The sequence below is a fragment of the Musa acuminata genome, chromosome BXJ1-4, assembly GCF_036884655.1.
Source record: "Musa acuminata AAA Group cultivar baxijiao chromosome BXJ1-4, Cavendish_Baxijiao_AAA, whole genome shotgun sequence".
Lineage (NCBI taxonomy): Eukaryota > Viridiplantae > Streptophyta > Magnoliopsida > Zingiberales > Musaceae > Musa > Musa acuminata.
Genome location: NC_088330.1, coordinates 26559174 through 26575863, shown reverse-complemented (window position 1 = coordinate 26575863; position 16690 = coordinate 26559174). Strand labels below are relative to the sequence as shown.

Genomic DNA, 16690 nt, shown 5'->3' with positions numbered 1-16690 from the left:
CCAAAGACTTTTTATTAACACTTGTTACTACAAGAATAAATAGGAACAGAAAAAATGAATACTTATTTTAGTTGTATAATAATTTGATTATCTATAGAGATGTTATCATTCATTTACAAGTCAGCTTATGAGTTTTCTATATAATTTAATAGCAGCCCTACCGATAAACCAACTATTATGAAGCGAGTCTTTGCCCACAGACCAAATTGAGTCTGTTTGAGTTTATAGGCGAGTTTTTCTATAATGATTCACTTGGTGGTTCTAAGCTAACCGTGTTTCATTAGAACCGTCTTTTCGAATTTGATTCACTAACAAGTCGACGCATTTGCCTCCTTACGGATTCAATTCAAGCATATGCAAATTTCATCCGAATTCAAACCCGAATTTGACAAGCCATTTAGGATCTAAACTGGAACTTAAAACATAGACTTGGGTGTCTACTTTCCTGCTCTTACCCAAACCCGATTAAAGGGTACTTGAATCTAGCTAAAGGGATCGGTTCTATCTAATAACAGATTATAATAGGTTTAAGCTATTGTATTTCGGCCTCTCTTATTTGAGAGAGAGATGAAGCCTTACAACATGAAGTTCTTACTGATATAGTTGCCCTTTGGCCTTCTTCATCACCATCACTTCGGCTAATATGATCCCATCCAATCTCGTGCAGCAGATGTCTAACATGAAATATGATCAACAAATGTTTTTTTCAAGGGAAGAATTGTTGTTCCATAAGATTTATCGATCACAGAATGAGATGTTACGGTACCTCGAAATAGGATTTTCTAAGGTGAAGAAAAACACGCACGTAAGATTATGCTTAAGATTCAAATATAAGATTAAAATCCTACAAGTATATCCCCAAGAATCAACATGGGATTTTAAGCTCACATTATTAAAAGGCTTTCGACACGTTCGCACTTGAACATCATTTATTATGAACATCAATAATGACCAAACGACACTAACCACAAGGTAGTTACTATATGAACATTCACAAATCCATCCACACTTGGTGCCAAATCATTGCAATCGACATGACTGCAACAGCCTCTTCAACCAATCCTTCCACTATAACCAGAAGAATTCAACAAGAACAAACTTCTTCACCCTTTCACAATGTACACCTCAGATAGCAAATACACATCCGGGAGTCAAATTTATACACCACCCCACCAAAATTGCAAAATTCCCTTGCAGCATAAAGAAAACTCAATCTGCCCTCACGCTTCAATGGACTCGATGAATAGACATAAAGAATGATAAGCAATAATGATATAAACTAGGAAGACATGTGAACCAGAAAGTATGGTTTGACAAGCGGCAACAACGTCCGGGGAGTTATGAAGATAATATAGACTGCAGTGCAAGCTGCTGCTGAGGCTGCAAGGTAGACCAGGTTGAGGCAAGGACAGCCGGTGGTAATGTCTGCTGAATCTGCTTCAAGAGATTGATCATCCGGCTGATGGTTTGTTCTGTGGCCAGATCTTTTCCTGCACACAAAACCTAGAGACAAGAAGAAAAATTAATTCAGGCATTCAATAACCAACATAAAATTGCCACAAAAAGCAGTACAACCAATAGTGTCTCCAAAAGACTTTTACATAGTAAAAGAGATGTTTAAGTAAAGGCAATTCAAAATCTAGTTATTATTGATAGAGCAAAGTAGAAATTTAACTACAATAGCTGACAGCAACAAGCCAAGGACATACCAAGCATTCCTTCCAAAAATGATGAACAAATAATAAGATTTTAGTTCAGACACATATTTTAGTCCAAGGTTGTAAACAAAATTGAGTCTGACTATGGACAGTACACAAAAAAGTAAAAAATCCAAGAAAATAAACACATACAAAATGCAAGGTAATAGGGGTTTTGAATATCACAGTTAGCCAGCATCTGCCTCATAAATAACATAATTTGCAAATCCTAAAGTTGACAAGAAAAACATATGCATGGTAAACTTATGACACGGTGATCTTCCGTTTCTTCACACAGAAGTGTTCTCAAATTTTGCAAGTGTTATCAAATTTTATCATGTCATGGTAAACCGTTGCTATGCAATCTGAAGGTGAAGAAGATTTTGGTATCAATGAAGGTTCTATCAAGCACGCTGGGAAGAGCTTCATACCAACCACAGGTTACAATCACTTCATAGTAAGACTACAAGATCTAGTGGAAGAAGCCAAATTAAGTGCATGACTTACCCACAGAAAAAGAAGGGAAAAAATGAAGAGTAGTTAATAGATACCTCGGCAAACACAGAAACTATTTTAGGAATATGCTGGTTGTTTGGGCCTAAAAGCTCCCTATCCGACCTGTGAACAGAATTCAAGATCAATATTCAACCAAATACCAAACATGAAAAAGATTGAAAAGAAATAATTTATCAAATAATCTTATAGTTTCAGTTCAAGATACCTTTCAATCATAGAACAAAGTTGTTCATGAACTATTTTAGCCTCAATTAAGTCATTTTTAATCGGCAAGCAGCCCAACCAAGCAGGAAAAACCTGCCAGCAGTAGTAACATATAATTGTTATGACATGGGATAGCATCCATCAAAGTCAAACAAAAAATGTGGTTCCTAAAAATATATGTTCAAGCAATGATATAAGATCAATGCTTAGTTACTAAAATGCCGATACTGCAATTTTAAATAAGTACACTTTTCATGTGAACAGAAAAATAACACAAAAACATACATGCTTGCACATGGTTCAGGTTTAAGAAAGGTTAGGCTGAAGGTTATTGATTTTAAGTCTAAGGTTCCAGAGATAATAGGGTCTAATTAAGAAAGGAAAGGAATTAAACCCAGATAACCTGGGATAAAATAAACCTATCTAATTTCCTTTTGCTAACCTAGATAACTCATGCTTCAGCAAATAAATGAAAAATACGGTCAAAGTTAGCCATGTTAGGATACTTCAACTCGAGCATTTTATCACTAAACCAAGCAACGCTTTGTGGGTAAATGACAAATAGAATGGTGTTGTGTCTTCCAACTAAAAACAACTTGAGGGCATAAAGATTCAGATAATTCAATCCCAAAGAGCTATTAATCAAATTGAACAAATATTTATAAGTTGCTACATAAGTACATCAAGATGAATGACTTATTAAACATTATGCCATGTGAACATCAGATATACAAAGGAATTCACCGTGATGAGAACAAGAAAGAGTGAGTTAGTGAGAGGGCTTAAGATCCAAAAATTGAAGATTTATGACCTTGATCAGCCACCAAAACTGGCTTAGAATATCAGTGCCATTGATCCTACTAATTGATTGTGTAGCATGCGAACTTTAGTACACTTATGTAACATTCAACCGCACAAGGACATCAGAAAGAACAAGAAACAACCTTAGTTGCATCAATACCATCACGATGAAACTGGCATATTTTTCCAAGAGCTGAAACAGCATTGTCATATGCCATTACATTGTCCGAGTGCATTGCATCAGGATGTCTAATAACATTATTCAACCTTGACAGGGCCTCTGCATAAGGTAAGAAAAATATTATACAATATATGTATTATATATTTATTTATTTATTTATTTCAGGAACTGCAACAAATGCAAACTTCAATGTGGTTACTGATTAACATCATGGAAACAAGCTACCTCCAACCAGAGGCCGAAACACAGAACCACCAAATTCAGCACAAACACCAACTCCATAAACAGCAGCCTGGAAAAGAAAAGGATAGTCAGAAGACTCAGAAGTAACAATTGCAACTGGTGGCATAGAAACCACAAACTAGCTCCATGACGAGGCAAAAAAGAATCCAAACCTGTCTAACATCTGCATTCTCATCATTGCATGCTTCTAATAGGAAAGGAAGATAGGTATCATAATATCTACCAAAAATAAATAGATAATATTAAGCAAAGATAAAGACAATTATTCAGACAATTAATTGATTGAAAATTCATACTTCAGAGCTGCTTCCTGGCATTGTTCTGCAACATCATCAAAGATGCAAATGGCAATCCTTCTCTCCTCAGCTGTTTTATCCTTGCCCTGCATGCAAAAGACAATGGATGACCCTGCTAACAAGAAAATTACATGAAGTAGATGAACTTAAAGTCCTAAGCAGAACTTATTTAAAGGAGATCATAAAACAAAGCAAAAGGTGTTGAGTAACTATAGTATTATATCAATTAGAAATACAAGGGACTGAACCTTCTAGGTGAACAACTATGATCAGTTCAGGGGCACATATAATCTGATACAATATCAAATTACGAACAGCACAATAATAGAACAGTTGGTATTGTCAATAGAAGCAATTATAACTTTAGCATGAGGGTGAATAAAAACACTAGATGACCTTAACTGAGAGTTGCATAAAAATTAAACAAATTAGGAAATTGGAACATTCCTACTTATGAATGCATTTCCTCAAATTGTATTAAAAATATTGCTTGAACCCTTTAAATGAAAACGTAGTTGAAGTGAACGAGCACGGTGTAAGATACTCAATAATTTATTTTCGATTCACTGAATAATACCTGTAAAATTCCCAAATCTTCTACTACATCACAATTTTTTAGGCCATAAGATCTAAAATGTGACTCTTGTGATAGTTTATTATTTGAAGTATAGGGTCAGCTAAAATATTCAAGGAGTGTAAATACATATTAATCATGAATTCAAACAGAAAAAAAGTGTTCATTTGCAGGACACAGGCCCTGTTTTCTTCTCCCTTCTTCTTGCTATTTGTTCTATGGTTAGTTCATCTTCTAGACACTGCATTGTACTTCCATTAGCTGCTAAGGTTTGTAACCACAACTGCTAGAAAAATCAGCAACGCAGCAAAAAATAAATAACATCTGCTCCAAACCAAGTCCAATTATGCATAATTACCAGACAGCAAGGTTACAACAGTAAAAATTTTACATAAACTTACCAGCATTGGAGTTATATAGAGAGAGAGCTCATCAAAGAACGGTAAGAAAGAAGCCTTAAAGGTTTTGATCAAAGTGGCCAGGCAATCCCCAACCTGATTTGGAATATGACAGAACAAATCTGATCATAATTTAATTTCATAGCTTAATGACTAATGCATTAAAAAGCAAAGTAGAAAATATCCTTCATGGACTTCATTATTAACCTGATCAAACACTTCTTCCTCTTGCTCATTTTCTTCTTTAAGCACCTCTTCTTCCTCTGCATCGAAGTCTTCTGCCTTTGTTCGTTCTGCCCTTTCCTTTTTCCTAGCTGCACTTGCTGTTATGACATGCTTTATTTGATCAACTATGCTTCTGACTTGGTTTTCACTAAGAAGTAATCCAGCAAGCTGCATAGAACCAAAATAAAAAGGTTAGAAACTGCAGGTAGAACCAAGAACTCTTTTTATGTGTAACAACATAAGGAGGTCCTTGTGGCTTACTAAACAAACAGTTATTAGCTCATTTTTAAAGTTCTATTATGACAAATATTTTAAGAAAATGCTACAATATAAGGTTCCTTAAATAGTCGGTGTACAGTCTTGAATGTACACCATCAAATAGAATAACTTGACCTACAATTGCACATAGAGGACAAGTCTTGATCTCTAGATCTAAATAAAGGCATGCAGATCCTGTGGCATCTGAATTTCTGTTATGGTTTAAGGAAATGTTTACCATCCAAGAGATGGATATATGAATATATCCTGTAAGATGGATTTATGGACTTATGGATGTGCTCAATGTATGAGATCATCTGTTAAATTTCTTTCACAATAGAATCTCAATGCATTAATACCCACTCACGACTAAGGTTCGCTTGATGATTCAAAATCAGTTGTAGGATTTATAAATGGATCGAACTAGATTGGTTATATCAGATTGTGGAGTCATCTGATGGAGTAACAATACGCCATGTTCTTATGAAATCCAATGAAAATTCAATAAATTAGGTCAAATTGTTGAAAATTTGCTGGGGAAGCCAGGAAGATAAAAAGAAAAAAAGAGAAGAGACAGAAAACGAAAAAAAAAAATTTCTGGTCTCAAGTATCTCATGATTATTAGGTTAAGCTTCCATTTAACTTTTTCATCTATCATCTATGTATCTTTGTTACTAGACTATTTTAAGGCCATATGGAACAATTTGAAGTTTATTCCAAATTAAGGCTTGCATAAACATATTGACATTGGACCCCAATAGTTAATAGACTAGCAGATATCATTTTTATAGTAACTTAGAAAATAAAATGGAAATGAAATTCAATAGAAATCAGGATCATCTGAAAAATACTTCAGCAAAGGTCTATTTTTGCTAGCTTATTATTGTCATAAAACAATTATTAAAGTGTGCCTAATTGTTTTTGACATTTAATAAACTGAATTGGGTAATTCTTGAATAAAAGTCCATTATTTATTTTAACAAGTCTATTAAATCCAATATTTGGAATGTTTTTAAAAAAAGAAAATTAATTTTACTTCAAATTTCATATTTTGACTTAGTTAAAATCTCAACCCCTTTCTTAGAAAGTTAAAAATAAAACTAAATTTTCAAGACAAAACAATTTTTTGCATTTCTACAAACTTTATATCACAATTATTATTTCTAATCATTGAACAAATAAATTTGAAATGATATTTTTAGGAAATTAAATTTAAAAATTATCAGTTTATTTTATCAATTTATTAACGATTAAACCATATGTCGATAAAGAAATCAGTCCTTTTTTACTCAAGCTTCATGATGTTGCAAATGATATATAATAAGCTATGTCAAGTCAAAAGAATCTCAAAAATGGAATATATCAAACTGAGACATATTAGGTTCCAAATGATATATAATGTTATGTCAAGTCAGAAGAATCTTAAAACGCGATGGATGGAGAAAATCATAGACTGTTGTGTACTTCAAGTCACACATTGCGTTTCAAAGTTATATGATGATTTAAGTTCATATCCAAGTCAAGATGGAACTGAATTTGATATGTAACCATGAGTAGTGACTGCTCAACAAGCAGTATTCAACAGTCAAGGCTTTCAATATATGGATGAATATTGTTTTTGACCAAAGAAAGGTGGGAATGGATCCAATTCTTTAACCATATATTATCATATGAATGAAATGTATTTCTAAAAATTACATCGTTGCAAATAATCATGAATTGAAAAAACTATAAATGTGACACAAAAACGTCATAAATTTTATCATACTTCCTTTTACAAAGATCTACCATGCTGGTTCCAATCTCCCTTTAACATGTTTGATGTAAAAGAAATCCTTCAACTACCTTCAACTAAGTTTGGCCAAGTAACTCATTCGAATACGCTACTCTAGACAAATTACAACTACTAATATGTACAAGTGTCACGTTCATATTCACGTTTGTTATCTGAATGTGTATGGGTAGGGGTTAAGTTGTAACACTGCACACACTGAAATATCTAAATATATTAAAAGTGTCAGATCTTGAACTCTAGCAATATTTTCTTGAACTTTGCCAGCTTAAGAGTGCTAGAATCTGGCTTATACCATATTTGTGGTGTGTGATGATCATCTGAGAAGCCTAGTACCCCTTCTCAAAAGAAAAGCTTTGTGAGCTTACGTATGATAGAATTGGTTGTATATCATATTTGTGGCATGGGATGATCTTCTGAGAGGCTAAGTGTCCTTTCTCAAAAAAAAATTACAACAAAGCAATTTTATGCTAAGGCAATACCTGCATGCATTCATTTAGTGAATCCAGCATGCTAGCGCAGATTTCTGTTTCAGGTTCCTGCAAAATGATGATTCCGATTGCTAAAAAATCAATAACTTTGCATATCATACAACAACCAATATCATTCAATCAGATAGTTAGGATTACCTTCTGCAATGCTTCAACAAGAGCTGGAATGATATAGTCTGCTAATTGTTTAACATATGTTTCATCACGACCTTGAGCTTGCCCCTTTTCAATTGCTAGTTTTGCTGATCGTAGCAGTTCCGGCATGGCTAGAGACAAGTAGAAGAAATGCGTTGGACTTGGATCATTAACAAACTAAGCTCAAAAAAATAAATAACTGAAAAAGAAAAATAAGAATATATACCTGCAACAGCAGCCTTCCTCACTTCTTCATGGAAATAAAATTTAAGAAGAGGTACCAATGTAGGAGCAACCTGCATTTCATTTGAGTTTTATAGCATTGGTTACCCTACGGCAGTCAGTTGCATTATAAATAAATATGACTCTGATCACAACCGACCTGATCAATCCATGGGTAGAAGCCCTCCTTGAGCTCATCAGCATAGCAACAGAGCATGTTACAGGCTGTAGCTTTTTCCTCCAAGACACTAGTCCTAATACCTATCCTTTTATCTCCAAGAGTGATTGTTTCAACACTGCAAACAGACGCAGAACTAAGAAAAATAATAGCATACGATTATAACTATAATGTTGCAACCATAGTTTGACCAGATCAGCTCAATGAACAAACAGAAAGAAAAATGATAATATTCTCTTTTTTTCACTTTTTGCATAAAAAACAAACCTTTCATCATCTGAATCTTCGATATCATCGTCTGAATCTGCTGAAGTAATAGTCACATCTGGTTTCAGCTGAGCAGATTGAAGTAATGGGGGCATAACAACACTCATGTAAGGTAGAAAATCCTGTCCCAAGCATTTGCACAACCTGGCCCATGCCTATTCAAAAAGAAGAATGATTAACATCAGGCTTATCATTTGTCTAAAATATTAAGCTATTAGATCTCAGGTACACCTGAAGCATGTAGCTTGTGGTAGGGTCGTCTGTCTCCATCTGTGATCCTTGCAATGCCATCAGAACTTCCATTACCTGGCACATAAAAGTCAGTTAAATGATAAGATTGTAATGCCTAATCAATAATTAGATCAGTAGCAAAACTAGTTTAGTTGAACTACAGAGAAACAACCGTAGTTTTCACAAAGTTAACAAAAAAATATCTGAGACTAACTCTTCAAAGGACAAAAGAAACCAGGAGTGTGACAATGAAATTCCTTTTGATAGTTTAATGTATAAATTACTAGTTTATCAGTTTTATTCAGGCTTCAAACAACATACAAATACTTAGTACTCACAATATCTGTAAAGAAACAGTACAGTATATATACTAAATAACAGCAACACACCAAAATTCATAGTGTAGTTTTTTCATCAAAGCAGCATCAAAAACTAAAGACCTCGTCATTCAGCAACCATCTTCAGAACAAGAAGGTATAACATCTTAAATTCCATAAAGATTTATATATATATATATATATATATATATATATATATATATATATATCATTTGAATATATTATGCCCACCACATAAGACCCCCACTGTATCAAATTTTAAAATTACTGAACTTACTGAAATTTTTGTCAGTAAATTGCCTGTACACCATAATGAAAATGAATTTTACATTTCAATAGCATTTAAGCCCAAATCGTTATGCTCACATTAGAAAGTAGTATATAAACAACTTAATGAAAAAAGTGAACCTATAAGCCTGTTCCATGTACAATCATCCACCTTTCATGTTAGAGACTTTGACATATGAATCACAAATGAAGTAACAATAAATATGAAAAAAATTATTGTACCTGTTTAGCATCATCCCTGAACTTCTCCTTGCCCACTGCCATTCCAACCAAACTTATGCACTCCATCGATTTCGCACGAAGCATCCTGTTTGACTTGTTAGTTGCATTCATTAATATAACTTTGAGGTAAGGCATAACAGCATCATAGTACTTCTGGAAATGTTCCTGCATTGTCAGTGTCATAATAAGTCTGGTCAACAGCACATATTGCAAACAGCTTAACAAAACTGGTTTTAACAAGTACTTGTGATGAATCTGCCACTGAGGCCAAGGCTGTTAAAGCTCCTTCTTGCACCATCTGCTTCCCATTCTGAATGGAACATTACAATTTTTCAAAATTATTTTCAAGTTCCCAACCAAGAGCAGAGCGAAAACATTGATAGTATACTAGATCAGTGCAAATTTGAGGTTATACCTGCAGAAGCACAAGTAATTTGCCGACAATCCCATCTAGGTAAGGTGTCAAAATATCAGGAGTGCAGTTCTCACAGAAATTCAGAACTGCTGAAGCTGCGTGCGCCTAAGGGATCAATTGATATTAATTGAGAAAGAATGGCCCAGAACATTTTGTTTTCAAAAAATGTACATCATCGAGAAGCATGCAATCAATATATAAAGGAACATACAATGAATGACAAAATTATACTGCCGTTGAGATTGCCTCACAACATAAACCAAACGTTGTCTTTCTCAATAGGATTTTTACAGTCCAAACAGAAAAAAAAAAAAACAGAAAAAAGAGCATAAACAAAAAGAAAAGCAATAATCAGGAAGTCCCACTCATTAAATATAACTCAAGAGTGGCACAGGACTCCTAAAAGATTAATGTCATAACATTTTCTACGATGAAACAATGTATTCAGATATGCCTCTACTTGATCAGCCAAAGAATAAATATGGCTACAAAGAATGACAACCAAACCCATGCTAAGTAAAACTAAAGGACACAGTAAATCCTCATATGAGGTTAATCCCTGAATTATTAGTAATTTTGAAGGAAACAGAAAGATGTTGCTTCATAAGTTATGAGATCACCACTTAGAACTCATTTCAGTCTGTTGTTTTATTATAGTTTCATATTGTGTTAGATCAAAATAAAAGCCTACATTTCGCCCAAGGTTAATTCTTATATCTAACAAAAAAGCTTCAAAACTAATTACAAACTGGTTTAAGCCTCACAAAGGTTCACCCAGTAATGAATGGTCCAACAAGCAATTATGATAGGCAAGACAAGAAAAGTCAGTTTGCATAAGATGGAAAAACATACTTCACGAAAGACAAAAAGAAATAAAGGACAACATTCAACTATTGTTTTTGTTAATTACTACAACTAACACACTTTCCATCTACCACCAATGTTATGATATTCATAATCCATGATTCTGCAAGAAGCAGAGGATATGGTAGAATAGAAAATAGCTATTAACCTTTAACAAAATAGGAAAGGTAAAATAATCTTAAATTATGAGGTTTAGAACAAATCTTAAATTTCACAAGTGAATTTTTCTTTTTTACGTTGTCATTTCATTAAACACATTTGATTTGCATAGTGATCAGAGAAGCACCAAGGCCATGTATGAGTTCTGACCAAGCAATGTCTTGAAAGCTGCAAGTATATAAGTTTTATATTTCTTAAATGGCATAGAATGTAACTATTTACTACAATCATATTTTTAATTATATGATTAAATATTTCCCTATAGAATATCATTATTGTTATTTAATAGATTATTTCCACTAATTTTTATTATTATATTGTATACATTTTTACATTTTATATTTTAGTTCCATATGTTTCCAAAAAGTTTGGCATTTAGTAAATATGAAGGTAAACGAATTTTTAGGATTTGTTGTTTTATTTTTCCACAAATTTCATTTTATTTTTTTATTGTATGTTTCCATTGTTTAAAAAATATATTTTCTCATTGATCCCACCATCTAATTGGACAATTTCTCTGGCTCCATAACAGACCATCAACACCTAATTCCAAACACCGACTATATATTGCCCATTTTACAGACTGGATCATATAATCAGAAACTAATCCAATATTAATTATGTAGTCCTGAGTGAGCAACAATTCTAACTTATCCTCCAAGAGAAACAAAAAACACATACTGCCCCATGAATGCTTAGTGCACTTTCAAATCTTAATTGAGTTCATTAAACTCTAAAAGATCTTAGAAATGGTTCAGAACAGAGTCAACACAAAATAGTGTCTTTAGTCATGTCCATCCATGTAATCAAAATGCAAATATTTTCTGAATTAGTGCAGTATAACTCTCAACTAGAAATTCATTACAACACAATTTTTCCAATCAAGCGAAAAAAATGATATCAGCCATTCCAATCATACATGAACTCATCTTATAATACTTGTTGAAAATATCATAACATCCAAGTCAATCAAACTACATGTCTACATGCATTAGAAAGTATTTGATCACTTGCAAATAATGCTTCCATTTGCTTACCAAGAATCAGGCTCCGCTAACGAATATTTAGCTTACAAATAGCTTGATTATGTTCAAGAGATAGATGTTAGTCTTAAGCAGGCTGTCTCCGTATCCAGTGTTTCAAAATTTATGTATTCTTACCCAATTCATTGTGGTAAACAAAACCAAGCATAACCCCCCATCAAATAAGATAATGATTCAAGAGATAAGCTTAACTAACTCTCAAGGTGGTCATACTATAAGTCATTCAAGTAACCCTAAACTAGATGAGTTCTATAGAAATTAAAATAACAAAAGCTTAACTGTTTTCTTAGTGCTGCTTAAAGTGCATGAGATAAGCATGGAATAGTATGACAGATAATTATAAGAATAATTTTCATGGAATCAACAAAACAGACAATATATTTTTTACAACAGCTGACTTTTCTTAACTAAGGAGAATGACTTGGATTAATTCATCTATGTTTATGGTAGACAACCTGAAATCATAAATCACAAACTTCAACACTCTAAAGTGCTTGCCTGCACACGGGGATTCTGGAAATCATCCATCGCTGTTGCCAATGCTGGGAGCACTCTCTGGTGATATTGGACTTGCAAATCCGGTCCCAGATCCGTCGACAACTGTCCAATAGCATTAATTGCTGCCCAACGAACTCGAGGATGGGGATCCTGGAATGAGCTTAGGACCATGGTTATCACCTGCTCCAGGTTTTTTAACATCACCTGCACAAGAAGTTTAAGGAAACAAAATATGACACCATTGATGCTAACAATACTACACTTATATGAAAGAAACTCTCATTATGATGATAACAAAATCATATCTTTCAACAAAGAAAAGCCTAATTAACTAAAGACTACGTTACCTTTGAGCAACCTTCAGCGATCTGAGCAAGAGTGATTAGGGCTGCATGGTGTTTCTGCCACTCAGGTGCGGCAAGGTAGGCTGGCAGCAGTTCTGAGGCAACTGGCACGATTGTGTTTCCACCAACTGCGATGGCAAGACGATCGAGGCACTCCTGGGCCACCCCATAATTACTAGTTTCCCCAGCATCCTCATCCTGAACCTCTGCGCTGTGCCAGGCAGGATCATCCTCTATATCCAGCAACATCTTCATGAGCACAGCAAAGAGCCGGCTAACAAACTGGGGTAGCTTCCGCATCATCCCAGGGGCACGCTCCCTCGCCTCCGCAAGGGTGATGACGAACTCGATCGCCAGGTGGCGTGTGCCCTCCTCGAGTCCATCAGCCTCCGCAATCTGCAGCATGGCACCGACCACATCAGCCAGCTGTCGGCGAAGAAACCGTGGCTCTGCTCCAGCCAGCTCAACGAGGAGCTCAAGGGCCTCCTGAGCGGCGGCCTCCTGCCCAGAGTTGAGCGACTCGGTGAGGGTGCGCATCATGGCGGGAAGGAGATCGGCGAGGCGGTTGCGGTCGGCAGCAGACTCGAGAGAGGTGACGAGGTTGACAGCCGCAGAGAGTGCAGCAACACGGACGTCGGGAGAAGAAGGGTGGGAGAGGGCGGAAAGGAGAAGGGAGTGGAGGGTCGGAAGGTGGGGCCCGACGAAGGAGGCATCATCGGCTAGGACGTAGGCGATCTGGGCGAAGACGAGGAGGGCGGACTCCTGGAGGCGGGGGCTGGTATCGGGTGCGGAGACCGCGTGGAAGAGGAAGGGAAGCAGGTCGGGCCAGGCGGCATCGGGGAGAAGGGAGACGGCGAGGGCGGAGACGGTGTCGGCGACCTTCTTGGCGATGGAGCGGTCGGGTTCGCGATGGAGGACCGATAGGAGGAGAGACTTGAGGGAAGATTGGGAGGAAGGGGAAAGGCGGGGCCAGAGGGGGGCATCGGAATCGCCGCCGCCGCGGTGGGTGAGGAGCTTGCGGAGGAGGACGGCGGACATAGCTCGGAGGTCGGGGGAGGGAGAGGAGTGCAATACGGAGGCGAGCTTGAGGACGAGGGCGTCCGGGTGGAGGTCACGGCAGAGGTTGAAGAGGGACTCCGCCTGGGCGCGCTGCTCGTTGGAGGCCGACATCAACTGGCCAATCAGAGACTCGAAGGGCCCCGATTCCGCCGCCCCAAGAATTGCCGCGATCTGCTGCTGCTGCTGTTGATCCATTCTCGTTCTCTCTAGGGTTCCCGACGAGGAGGAAGAAGAAGTGGAAACTTGGAGCAGATCGAGACGAAGATTGAGGAAGGCAGCCGGAAGTCGCTCGCTCGCTCGCTCAATCTTTCTCGCGGATTTGGGGGCTTTGCCGACCCTTTTATTATTAGGGTTTTGTATGGCAGAAGAGAGAGAGAGAGAGATTAGGACGTGGGGGAATCGGTCCGTAACTGTTAATTGCCAGAGTGAAATTTGATTGGGCCCAATGTGGATTCCCAAGTTGGTCGATTGGGCCGTCACTGACATATTTGTTATCTTTTTTTTTTAGGTGTGAGGAGCCCTTAAAAGCTTTTTTCTTTTGGAAAAATAATATTTAGAAAATTATTATTTTATGATATTTGATACTTTTATATATATATTTATATTATATATATATATATAAGGTATATATAAAAGAGTGGTGAAAATATGGTCAACGGAAGATTTAATTTCCAACAAAATAAATTAACTTATATGCAGATTAAAAAAAATGTGGGAAGTGTATATGATGCATGTGCATGCGACGCAGCTCAGCTAGAATAAAATAATAAATATTATTAAAAAAAAAAGAAAATATGTTGATATTAAACAAAAACATAATGCCAAAGGCTACAATTTCCAACAAATAAAAATAAACAGTGGATACAAGTACATAATGATGATGATTAAGATCAATAAGTACAGACATGGAGGAAGTTTTGCAAGCTATAACACTTGATTTACCAGTAAAATAGACTAACTTAGGAAATAAAAGAACAATGAATGATGGAACGGATGTCTTGAGAACAAAAGTAATGATTTATGTTTAATTATTTTGGTGGTCTTCTTGAAAGAATGGGTTGTTTACAAGTCCACATGATGAGAGATGCACACTATATAACTACAGCTGGAAGGACAACATTTATATGATAAAGTAGGACTGAGTGGAGATGAAGAGTTAATCAATAGGTGGCATCAACTAATATTTAAGTGATGACAATGACCGAGTTTAGACAAAGCTAAAATGAAAATTTTCTTTTATTTTTATTTATCTTCTTGATGTTGCTATTGTGCTGTTAGAATTGGAAGGAATGTTAAGAATAAAAGACTCTTTCTAGTGTACCAAATTGAGCAAAAAAAAAAAACACAAGGGAATTCTATGAACTTTGTTTGTGTTGGAAATATTTGGGGCTTGGGATATTTAATTTGTCTAAATGATTTAATTAGCACATGGAAGAACAAACCATGGTAGAAGAAAAACCTTTGGCTACTAACAATAATATTCACGGTAAGAAATTTTAATCTGGTAATTCAAAATTTTTGGTGAGGAATTAGATATATCAAGGATAGAGGTGAATTTATTTTAAAGGAAAACAAACCCCAAACCATAAGTATCTTAAAAAAGAAATAGGAGGTGGCTGTGTTAAATTGTTCCTAAAAAGTCTCCCAAAAATTCCGAGCTATTTTGCAACAAATTCTTGTTATGATCCAGAGCGGTACTAAGAGGGAGGGTGAATTAGTGTAGCGAAAAAAAATTTCGATTTCAAAAGACTTTGTTTCGATTAAAACTGATTCTAACGAAAATGATTTTGATTCAATCCGTTTTGGAGAGAATTTGAACTTGCTTTCATAAAAGTGCAAGAGAAGATTGAGGAGATTTGCAGTAATATAAATTGTACAAATAAAAAGTGTCGGTTTCGTAAAGTCTTCATATGATTAAAACCGATCTCGGAATGTGTTTACTTGAACGCGTATGTGAGCGTAGGCGTATTAAAAGCACAGTAAGGAGGAGAGGCAGTTTGCTATAAAAGTAAATTGCTCAAAGTAAATGCAAACTGCGTTTTAGAGTGGTTTGGTCAATGTGACCTACATTCACTTTTGGATTCCTCCTCCGACGAGGTCACCGGCATCCACTAAAGACCTTCCTTCAATAGACGAAGGCCAACCACCTTTTACAACTCTTTCTCCTTTTGCCAGGTTTAGGAGACAACCTTTACAAGTCTCACTTCTTTTTTTTGGATAGTTACAAGGCTAAGAGATGAAGGAGGAGAACTCTTCACTTTTACAATACTTTAAGACTCAAGAACTCAAGATTATGCCAACACTTTTTGTGCCCTTTCATGCAGAAAAGGGTGGGGTTTTTATAGGCCCCAATGGCTTCAAAATTGGAGCCAAAAAGTATCTCATCCTAGATTTCTGGGGTATTGGCAATACCACCACCATTACTGGGCGGTACTACCGCCTGCAGTCTGACACTAGGCGATACCATCGCCTGACAGGGGCGGTACCACCGTTGGCAACAATAACTGCCGGCGATACCACCGTTCAAACCATCTGGGGGACTATGTTCCAAGCGGTGCCACCGCTGGACAAAGTCCAACAACCTGGTTGGGCCTTGCATTCAACCCAAACCATCTTAGCTTTGAGCCTAGTTGGCCCCTAACAGAGTTGATGGGATTACTTCCCAAATCAACTCTAATTATCGTTCTAACTACGATTAAGGCAAGCATGGTCCGATATGTCGATTTTTCACTCGGCAATCCTCCAGCGAAC

At 36.3% G+C, this 16690-nt stretch overlaps 1 protein-coding gene across 1 annotated transcript; it reads right to left on the bottom strand.

The window, feature by feature from the left end:
- Positions 1-1009: 1009 nt before the first annotated feature.
- On the bottom strand, positions 1010-14262 carry LOC135651258 (uncharacterized). Its single transcript, XM_065171221.1, has 20 exons — positions 12884-14262; positions 12537-12740; positions 9973-10077; positions 9802-9867; positions 9558-9722; positions 8710-8784; positions 8479-8633; positions 8194-8329; positions 8038-8107; positions 7815-7942; positions 7668-7724; positions 5118-5303; positions 4914-5006; positions 3939-4024; positions 3795-3861; positions 3625-3691; positions 3362-3498; positions 2419-2510; positions 2249-2315; positions 1010-1503 (listed from the first exon to the last, which is right to left on the bottom strand). The coding sequence occupies exons 1-20, from the start codon at positions 14132-14134 to the stop codon at positions 1339-1341; spliced, it is 3372 nt and encodes a 1123-aa protein (XP_065027293.1). The 5' UTR covers positions 14135-14262; the 3' UTR covers positions 1010-1338.
- Positions 14263-16690: the final 2428 nt, after the last annotated feature.

Excerpts from the sequence above, each read along its gene's own strand:
- LOC135651258 (XM_065171221.1), bottom strand. The coding sequence starts at position 14,134 with ATGGATCAACAGCAGCAGCAGCAGATCGCGGCAATTCTTGGGGCGGCG. Across the intron at positions 9,868-9,972 it reads AATTACTTGTGCTTCTGCAG|AATGGGAAGCAGATGGTGCA; the intron begins GTATAACCTCAA and ends TGTTCCATTCAG. Across the intron at positions 8,330-8,478 it reads GAAGATTCAGATGATGAAAG|TGTTGAAACAATCACTCTTG; the intron begins GTTTGTTTTTTA and ends GTCTGTTTGCAG.